Below are 10,595 nucleotides of genomic sequence, written 5' to 3'. Positions count from 1 at the left end.
CTACTACTACTGCTACTACTATTACTGCTACTACTACTACTGCTACTACTACTACTGCTACTACTACTTCCGGCTGCTCCCGTTAGGGGGCGCCACAGCGGATCATCCGTTTCCGTCTCTTCCTGTCCCCTGCATCTTCCTCTGTCACACCGGCCACCTGCATGTCCTCCCTCACCACATCCATAAACCTCCTCTTTGGCCTTCCTCTTCTCCTCTTCCCTGGCAGCTCCATATTCAGCATCCTTCTCCCAGTATACCCAGCATCTCTCCTCCACACATGTCCAGACCGTCTGAAGGCCACAGGGGAAAAATGATCAGAGTCACGATTTTGGCTTTTAAGAGTTGTTGCCCTTAACCTGCTCCCCAAGCGCCGTAGTTTCTTCCCACAAATCATTAACACCAAAAACGATCAAAGTCCCGAGTCAGACACCCTTTCTAAAAACATGTGTAATGAAAGAACGATCGGTGTCCAATGTGTGCAAAGGAAAAACGATTAAAGTGCCGCTGGCGAGGTCCTGCTCAGATCACATAAGCACAAAAAAAAGATATAAAATCAAACCATAATTTTATGTGAAGTCTGTGAGAGCGTTTTGAATCGTTAGAATTGATTTTCTCAAAAAAAAGTGACTGTGATCGTTTTCCCCCTGTGGCCTTCATCTCAATCTTGCCTCTCTTGCATGGTCTCCAAACCGTCCAACCTGAGCTGCCCCTCTAATATACTCCTTCCTAATCCTGTCCTTCTTCATCACTCCCAATGAAAATCTCATCATCTTCATCTCTGCCACCTCCAGCTCCACCTCCTGTCTTTTCATCAGTGCCACTGTCTCCAAACCATACAACATAGCTGGTCTCACTACCATCCTGTAAACCTTCCCTTTAACTCTTGCTGGTACCCTTCTGTCACACATCACTCCTCACACTCTTCTCCACCCACTCCACCCTGCCTGCACTCTCTTCTTCACCTCTCTTCTGCAGTCCCCGTTACTTTGGACAGTTGACCCCAATTATTTAAACTCATACGCCTTCGTCACCTCTACTCCTTGCATCCTCACCATTCCACTGTCCTCTCTCTCATTCCCACATATGTATTGTCTTGCTCCTACTGACTTTCATCCCTCTTCTCTCCAGCGCATACCTCCACCTCTCCAGGCTCTCCTCCACCTGCACCCTACTCTCACTACAGGTCACAATGGCATCATAGACTTCTGTTTATAATGCACCATCCTTTAATCTCGGACCCGTCTCTGATCCTTGGTACTCTTGCTTGCTTAAAGGTGTGTTAGAAAATGCACATATACTGTGTGTGTGTGTGTGTGTGTGTGTGTGTGTGTCTGTGTGTGTGTAGCGGTGATCCACTCAGATTAGCAGGTACCGGTGAAGTGGTTCTGAGCAGCGAGTGCGCTGCCTCTTCGCATCACTGAAGGATGAGTGAGGCCCAGTCGGCCATAGCGCTGGGTTTCTGCATGACAGACCGCTCCTGTCCTCCCCCGTCACGATCAGATGTTGGTCCCCGTGTCTTGTTTTCCAGCGCCGCTGAGCCGGGGAGCGCTTTCTCTCCATTGATCGGAGGCCCGAGGGAAATCAGACCTATTTCTGACGACGGGGCTGCGGCGCAGGCAGCATGTATAAGAGCCTCCTTCATCTGACTAGGAGGTCAGATGAAGGAGGCTTTTCCTCCTCTTCTGCGGTGCCGTGGCGGGGGGCTGCTAATTTGGCCAGAAGACGAGGAAATTAGACCCAGCTTTTGGCTTTGCGTCTCCGCAGCCAGACGTGAGGGGGTGTCTGGATTCGGCCGTGTGGTTTGAGAAGCGTAGATAAGGAACCCATTATAACAGTTAATTTCCTATATCTGCTGTAATGGCTGCATTTAGTTTTGTCTTGCAAAATAGTGTATCACTGGGTAGTGTGATATTAGGTTATGCTAATTTTTCTCGGTTAATGCACTGACGGGGTGCACCCCTCGGCTCGTCAGCCGCACCTCGTTCGAACACAGCAACCTCCGCCTGAGCTGTAAGCGCACCGTCAGTGCCACGTGTTTGACCCGGTGCTGCCTCGGGGTTTAGCTCACGGCGGGAATGCACCGCCTCGGGGTGCGATCAGCACAGGACAAGCCTGCGGGGAAAAGGGGCTCGGCATCCCTGCTCCCGGCTTTGCTGTGCTGCTGCTGCGTCTTCCCCCTCGAGTCCCCGCAAGCGCGGACTCGGTCGCGGCCATGTGAGGCCGTCCCAGGTGCCGTGTCCCTGCCCTCGCTGCAGAGGGCCGGGGACATCACCTTAGGGGGTCTCTTCTCGCTTCACGACATGGTGGAGCAGCCCAACCCGTCTTACACCTCCGTGCCCCCGCCGACACGCTGCACCAGGTGAGCTGTTTATTCGCCCCGCCCCCCGGGGCGGTTGTAGCTGCATATGTGCCTTTGGTGTAATGTAGTCGGCAGAGAGACGACGCCGAGGTCTCCGATCCGTCTGGCACGAAGGCTGGTGGAGATGAAGCAGCCTTTTTTTTTTTTTTTTTTTTTTTAGGATTTCCCCTCCTTTTTCTCCTCCATTGTGCTTGGCCAATTACCCCACTCTTCCGAGCCGTCCCGGTCGCTGCTCCACCCCCTCTGCCGATCCGGGGAGGGCTGCAGACTACCGCATGCCTCCTCCGATACGTGTGGAGTCGCCAGCTGCTTCTTTTCACCTGACAGTGAGGAGTTTCACCAGGGGGACGTATGGGAGGATCACGCTATTCCCCCCAGTTCCCCCCTCCCCCCTGAACAGGTGCCCTGACTAACCAGAGGAGGCGCTAGTGCAGCGACCAGGACACATACCCACATCCGGCTTCCCACCCGCAGACACGGCCAGTTGCGTCTGTAGGGACGCCCGACCGGGGATTCAAACCGGCGATCCCCGTGTTGGTAAGCAACAGAATAGACCGCCACGCCACGCCCCCCGGACGCCTGCAAATATTGTTTTTGCCGGGGCTGCACAGCGTATCTTCTCAGAAGCAATAGTCACCCTGCAGAGGACGCAGTGTGATCCAGATTAAGTCGCTGTCAGTTGGCCCGTCTCAGGGCTGCATCTCCTATTGCTTGATAGAAAACTAAATCTAGCAAGTTCTGCTCGTTTATGACAACCTTTGAAGAAAAAAAATACTTCGTTGCGTCTAACAAATAGATTTTAGTCTGATTTAGTGACTTCGGCGACAACTGCCTGATGAAATCCCCCTCATCATTGCCGGAGGGACACATTTTTAAAAACAAAAACAAAAATATCGCACGGTTGAGTTCTGTCAATAATGTTCAATTAATTTGCATAAGATAATTTAACAGGTTCCTCTTATTCTTACGGGGGCAGGCGCTCATCACTTTTACTGGTCATTTGAAGAGCTTCAGATGTTTGATCGTGTGAAGCAAATTCAAGCTGAACTCCAGACCCTCGGCTTTATCCCCGCGTCCCTGTCCCTGCAGGTTTAACTTCAGGACGTTTCGCTGGATGCAGACCATGCTTTTTGCCATTGAGGAGATTAACAGAGAGGGGACGCTCCTCCCCAACATCACGCTGGGCTACAAGATTTACGACTCGTGCAGCGCACCTTTTCAGGCCCTGAAGGCTGCCATGGAGCTTATGGGGGCTGAGGAGGGTTTGGAGAAGGAGGGGGAGAGGAAAGTGGAGGACGTCTGCAGGGGGAGTGTGCCGGTGGTGATAGGGGACGGAGGCTCCACTCAGTCTTTGGCGGTGGCTCGTTTCCTTGGAGTGTTTGATGTGCCGCAGGTTGGAAAACAGACGCATACGAACAGTTAGTAAGTTTCATATTTTAATTGAGGCTGACAACAATTTTCCAAGACGAGAGACTCGTCCCCCCCCCCTCGTTTTCCCCTTCTCTCTCAGGTTAGTTATTTCTCCAGCTGTGCCTGTCTCAGTAACAAGAAAGAGTTTCCTGCTTTCCTGAGGACCATGCCCAGTGACTTCTTTCAGGTTAGAGCACATACAGCACATACCCCGTGACATGATGTGCAGGAGAATAGATTAGCCTGCTGTGTAGAATATCAAGTTGCATAGACACCACACATTACAATCCTGTGAACTTCATTGCAATATGCTCTCTGACTGGTCTTCAGCTCAGTCCATCCATCCATCCATCCATCCATCCATCCATCCATCCATCCATCCATCCACCCTCCCCTCTTCTCGTTTCCTGTCCAGGTGCATGCTCTGGTACAGCTAGTGAAGCATTATGAATGGACCTGGGTGGGTCTGATTGCAGGAGATGATGCGTACGGTCGTGGTGGGGCAACTATCTTTGCTAATGAGGTTGGTGCAACATGGAATGGGGGTGGAAAAAAAAGACTGCATGTTTTGGCAGAACGTCTTTTGAATTTTCAAAATTTGAAGTGCTAGAAACTGAACATTGAAGTAACATGAACATGCAGTTCAGAAAAAAAAACAAGGACTCTCATGAAGGTCTTTCCTCTTAGATCCCCAGGTTTGGTGCCTGTGTTGCGCTTCATGAGATCATCCCGAAGAACCACGCCGGGGCAGACATGGCTGCAGTTGTTTCCAGGATACACTCGTCTGGGGCTCGGGTGGTGCTGGTGTTTGCTGTGGAGCAAGATTCTGTAGCTCTGTTTGATGAAGCACTGAGGCACGAACCTTTGACCAATTCCCCTACACACTTAAGTGTCATCTAAGACCACATCGTTTTTTCTGAAACAACCAAAATATTCTAGGTTTTCTATTCTACTTGATACTTGCACAATAGATAATTTGAGTAATTTCAGTGGGGAGACGTTGCATTCTTGTACATAGATATGGTTTTTGTCTTGTTACTGTAAATCCACTATACTATAATCTATTACATGCATAGACTCTGATGTCATCAAATACTTGTGCTGATTGCATATATGTAGAAATTTATTTTTATATAAAAATTTTTTAAAAGTTTTTAAATCTGTCTGTCTGTCTGTCTGTCTGTCTGTCTGTCTGTCTGTGTCTGTCTAATCTAAAAACTGAAATTGCAAGAAATTCCCGTGAATTAACAGTTATTCTTGTTTGCAGGCAGGGGTTGACGGGGATACAGTGGCTGGCCAGCGAGGCTTGGAGCACAGCCTCCGTCCTGTCTACTCCTACCAGGTACCACCACATCCTCCAGGGTACGGTGGGTTTCGCCATCCGCCGGGCGCAGATCCCCGGGCTGCAAGACTTCCTGCTTCGCCTGCACCCTTTAAACCAAGATTCCCTTAAAGACCCCTTCCTCGTCCCCTTCTGGGAGGAGGTGTTTGGTTGCAGCCTAATTCGGGGTGCTGGGGGTCAGGAAGGTAGTGCAGAGAGGAAACCGTCGTGTTCTGGATCGGAGGAGCTGGCGAGTATGAGGAACATCTACTTAGATGTGTCACAACTGAGAATTTCCTACAACGTCTACAAGGCTGTGTATGCCGTTGCCCATGCACTGAAGGCTATGAGGAGCTGTGAGACAGGGAACGAGCCTTTCCCACTGCAGGCCTGCCCAGATGTTGACAACATACAGCCACGGCAGGTGCCATGTATCACTTATCTATTTTATGTATATATATAAAGATAGATGTAGGAAAAAAACTTTAATACATAGCAGTACAAGCTTGTTTCGTGCATCACTGGCAGCTGATGATACATATAATATTATAATAATTATATATATATATATAATCCAGTGAGTCAAGTATTTCTTTTAACAAAGTTTTATATATATATATATATATATATATATATATATATATATATATATACATACATACATATATATATATATATATATAATATAAAATGTCATCCAAGGATACTTGAGCTGATGATATATATATATATATAAATGGATCCAGTGTTTCATTATAAATGTGTTGTAATTAGTGATTATTTCTTGCTGTTTGTAGTGCTGGAATATGTTCAGATGAACTTAAATTGTTTTTTTTTTTACCGGACAACAATACAATACCATGTGTTCTCCACAGCTGCTTGGTTACCTGAGACAGGTGGAATACACCAACTCCTTCGGTGATGAAACCAAATTTGATGAGAACGGCGACCCTGTGGCCGTGTACGACCTGGTGAACTGGAAACTAGGGACAAATGGAGAAATGGAGGTCGTCACTATCGGCAAGTTTGATGAGACCGAATCTGGGCTGGAGAAAAAACTGCAGATCTGGGAAAGCGGCATCGTATGGAATGGCAACCGCACAACAGTAGGGATCTTAACAGAACGCTGTTGTTTTGTTTTTCATGTGTTTGTTTGCATTTTGTGCATTGTGTGCATGTGTGAGTCCATTATGTATGTTTCTTTTATCTCTCAGGTCCCGTTGTCTGTATGCAGCAGTATCTGTCCCCCGGGCACCAGGAAGGCCATCAAACCCAACGTTCCTATGTGCTGCCATGACTGTGTGGCTTGCACAGACGGGGAGATCAGCAGTCAGACAGGTGAGCAGAGCTGGTCTGTCACAAACTGGGTTTTCATTTGTCGGCTTGCTTCCAAAACAAGGTTTGGGAAAAGCTATAATAGCGGCGCTCCAAAATGTACCACGCCGCCGTCCATAAAAAGTTTGGACTCTTACGCAGGGAAACGTGACCTCAGGCTAGTAATTTTGTTAGAAAAGCAACAGTAAATAAAACAAGTGATTTTTCTTCATGAATTAACAAAACTCATCTCAGGAAAACTAATGACAAAGTCAAATCATATTCGAACTAATGGAGCAATAATAATAATGATCATAATAATGATAATAATGATAATAATAATGATGATAATGGGTGGCATGGTGGCACAGTGGTTAGCGCGGTCACCTCACAGCAAGAAGGTCCTGGGTTCGAGCCCCAGGGTGGTCCAACCTTGGGAGTCGTCCCGGGTCGTCCTCTGTGTGGAGTTTGCATGTTCTCCCCGTGTCTGTGTGGGTTTCCTCCGGGGGCTCCGGTTTCCTTCCACAGTCCAAACACATGTAGGTCAGGTGACCCGGCTGTACTAAATTCTCCTTGTGTGTGTGTGTGTGTGTGTGTGTGTGTGTGTGTGGTGTGTTTGATGGCCTGGCAGCCTGTCCAGGGTGTCCCCCTGCTTGCTGCCCAATGACTGCTGGGATAGGCTCCAGCATCCCCGCAAACCTGAGAGCAGGATAAACGGTTCAGATAATGGATGGATGGATAACGATAATAGAGCAATCTAATCAGATGTATATTTAAAGGGCGACAACCACAATTGTCCATATTATCTCTCTTAATGTGTGTGTGTGTGTGTGTGTGTGTGTGTGTGTGTGTATATATATATATGTGTGTAATATAGTGTTGTTATCGTATTTCCTTTGACAGCTTTATGAAGCGCTGATATTCCCAGTGTCTTATTGCAGCCTCTCAGTAGCTTGTCCACCAGTGACGTCGTCATTTCTCACAGTGTCGGCAACTTTTCACAGATAAGCAGAGGACTGCTCAGTGTTGTGGCTGCTAATGGAGGGTTATTCCTACAACGTATACTGGAGGTTACGACCATACTGAAAATCGTGTAAACTGTGATTGGTTCCCATGAAGTTTTCAGTTATTTTCATGAATATCTGAACTTTCATAAAACAAATCCTCAAAACATGTTTTCTCTGTGATAGCCTCCTGTATCTACTCTAACATGCCGAGGCTTAGCTGTCCCCCTACCAGATGCCATAGAGTGTGCACGCTGCTTGCCAGAGTTCTGGTCCAATCCCGAGAGGACGGCCTGCATCCCCAAAAACGTGGAGTTCCTCTCCTTCAGCGACACCATGGGAATCACCCTGATGGCTGTTGCCCTCCTTGGCTCCTTCTGCACCTCCACGGTGGCCTTCATCTTCTCTTATCACAGATCCACCCCCATCGTCAGGACCAATAACTCTGAGCTGAGCTTCCTGCTGCTCTTCTCTTTGACTCTGTGCTTCCTTTGCTCCCTGACCTTCATCGGCCGGCCCTCCGAGTGGTCCTGCATGCTGAGGCACACGGCGTTCGGCATCACCTTCGTCCTCTGTATCTCCTGTGTGCTGGGGAAGACCATAGTGGTGTTGATGGCCTTCAGGGCCACACTCCCGGGTAGTGATGTCATGAAATGGTTCGGACCTGCACAGCAAAGGGCAATTATTACCCTTTGCACACTAGTCCAGGTAAGGACATAAAATGAGAAATTAATTCAGAAAACAAAAAGAAAAAAAATCTGCATCTTTTTTTCTCAAGATGGAAAAAAAAAAAACCTTGTCCTGTAAACATAATAAACGACCCCTCGCTTTAAATGCGCGATGAGCAGGAAATATATTTGGACCGTCATCCGTGAACCACACGTTTCCTTTTATGCAGGTCATAATCTGTGCAGTCTGGCTGGCCGTGGCACCACCCACCCCACGCAAGCTGATGCCGCGCGAGAGCCCCGTCGTCATTTTGCTGTGTGACGAAGGCTCGGCCCTGGCCTTCTCCCTGGTCCTGGGTTACGTCAGCCTGCTGGCCTGCATCTGCCTCCTTTTGGCCTTCTTAGCCCGCAAACTTCCCGACAACTTCAACGAGGCCAAGCTCATCACCTTCAGCATGTTCATCTTCTGTGCCGTGTGGGCGGCCTTCGTCCCCGCCTTCATCACCTCCCCGGGAAAGTACTCGACAGTCACGGAGGTGTTTGCCATCTTGGCCTCCAGTTATGGGCTGTTGGCGTGCATCTTTGCCCCCAAGTGTTATATCATCCTGCTGAGGCCTGAGAAAAACACAAGGAAGCATCTGATTTCCAAGCCCGTCGGGGGAATGTTCTAGTGGGTCGTCTTTGTTTCATTACGCTTTGTGGACTTCTCTCGAAAGTAATTACACTATCATGACCTATGATGTTATAGGGAAATAACCACACGAACCTTGCCACCGGTGTTTTGAGGAGGCACTGTGCACACTGAACTGTGCTGTAATATGCACTATACACAGAAAGGGGACAAATTACAGGAAAATAAGGTGTTGGGCCACATGAGCCTCCGGAAAAGCTTCGGTGTAGATTCTACAAGGCTCTGAACTCTACTGGAGGGATGGGCACCGTTCTCCCAAAAGATATTCCCTCATTTGGTGTTCTGATGATGGAGGTGGAGAGCGCTGTCTTAACACGTCGGTCCAAAATCTCCCATAGGTGTTCAACTGGGTTGAGATGTGGTGAGGGAGAAGGGCCATAATATGTGAGTTACATCATTTTCGTACCCATCAAATCATTCAGTGACCCCTCGTGCCCTGGGGATGGGGGCATTGTCATCCTGGAAGAGACCACCCCCGTCAGGATAGAAATGTCTCGTCATAGGATAAAGGTGAACACTCGGAATAACTTTGTGTGAATTTGCAGTGACCCTTCCCTCTGAGGGGACAAGTGGACCCAAACCATGTCAGGAAAATGGCCCCCACAGCATAACAGAGCCCCCGGACCCCCTCACTGTAGGAGTCAGATATTTAGATTTTTCCTTTAATTTGTCACCATCCGTATATACAAAAATATATATATAGTAATATACTGCTTAGTGCTAAAATTAAGAAATAATTAACATATCTAATGAAGAAATGTAAAGAGAATGAAGAAAAGTTTTTTTTTTTAGAGCAAAAAGCTTTATGGGCAACAATTCTTGGTTACCTGCACTTCTTATTATACACCACTAGATGGCAAAAAAGGAATATTAATATTGACGTGTGATTGATCGTTCATTCCCGTTTGATCACATCTGATGGAAAGGTTGAGGCAGTAAATATGAAAATCCTGAACAAGGGCTTTGTTTTTCTCTCCTAATCTCAGCAGAGGTTTTGAGGAATCTCTCGGCAGCCGTAATGTAGGGAATTCTATAAAAGACAACCTTGGCATCAGTAATGATCAACTTATCTAGGAAGAGATGTAAGAAAGCAGAGGAGTGAATACGTTTTGGAAAAACATAAATCTTATATGAAGAGTGCAAACAGCAAAACCCGATAACCTAAATAAGAAGAGACGCACAATCCATCAACTGTGATTCTCTGCTGAACAGTATTCACACACCGAGCAGCTCAACTACATGGGTCCAGTGGGACAATGATAACGGTACTTTTCTGAACTGATGGAGGAAATGGGAAGAAGAGATAGGTGTTTTATTTGGGTAAAATTTAGTTGTCACAACAGCCATGACATTTGACAATTACGGAGAGGGGACAAAGAGAAAATATGTATGAAATAAGTATTCTCCAAAAACAAAACAAAGTAAGCCAATATATATATATATATATATATATATATATATATATATATATATATATAGAGAGAGAGAGAGAGAGAGAGAGAGAGAGAGAGAGAGAGAGATGTATAGATAGATAGATATAGATAGATGTATAGATAGATAGATAGATAGATAGATATAGATGTATAGATAGATAGATAGATAGATAGATAGACAGACAGACAGACAGACAGACAGATAGATAGATAGATAGATAGATAGATAGATAGATAGATAGATAGATAGATAGATAGATAGATAGATGTATAGATAGATAGATAGATAGATAGATAGATAGATAGATAGATAGATAGATAGATAGATAGCGTTTTTTCCCCCGGAAACCATCAGTGGTGTTGATAAAAATGCTGAACGAATGAGGAGTGGAATA

At 46.8% G+C, this 10,595-nt stretch overlaps 1 protein-coding gene across 1 annotated transcript; it reads left to right on the top strand.

Moving 5' to 3' along the window:
* The first annotated feature begins 2,207 nt into the window (after nt 1–2,207).
* Nucleotides 2,208–8,747, top strand: LOC130115843 (extracellular calcium-sensing receptor-like). Its single transcript, XM_056283694.1, has 10 exons — nt 2,208–2,359; nt 3,449–3,752; nt 3,870–3,956; nt 4,185–4,292; nt 4,457–4,623; nt 5,037–5,514; nt 5,966–6,196; nt 6,305–6,428; nt 7,644–8,116; nt 8,307–8,747. Exons 1-10 carry the CDS (start codon nt 2,301–2,303, stop codon nt 8,745–8,747), a joined length of 2,472 nt encoding a protein of 823 aa, XP_056139669.1. The 5' UTR covers nt 2,208–2,300.
* Nucleotides 8,748–10,595: the final 1,848 nt, after the last annotated feature.

Source organism: Lampris incognitus, chromosome 7, assembly GCF_029633865.1.
Source record: "Lampris incognitus isolate fLamInc1 chromosome 7, fLamInc1.hap2, whole genome shotgun sequence".
Taxonomy (NCBI): domain Eukaryota; kingdom Metazoa; phylum Chordata; class Actinopteri; order Lampriformes; family Lampridae; genus Lampris; species Lampris incognitus.
The sequence above is the reverse complement of the archived record's forward strand: the minus strand, read 5'-3'. Positions and strand labels throughout refer to the sequence as shown.

Excerpts from the sequence above, each read along its gene's own strand:
- LOC130115843 (XM_056283694.1), top strand. The coding sequence starts at position 2,301 with ATGGTGGAGCAGCCCAACCCGTCTTACACCTCCGTGCCCCCGCCGACA. Across the intron at positions 2,360-3,448 it reads CCGCCGACACGCTGCACCAG|GTTTAACTTCAGGACGTTTC; the intron begins GTGAGCTGTTTA and ends CTGTCCCTGCAG. Across the intron at positions 8,117-8,306 it reads CCCTTTGCACACTAGTCCAG|GTCATAATCTGTGCAGTCTG; the intron begins GTAAGGACATAA and ends CCTTTTATGCAG.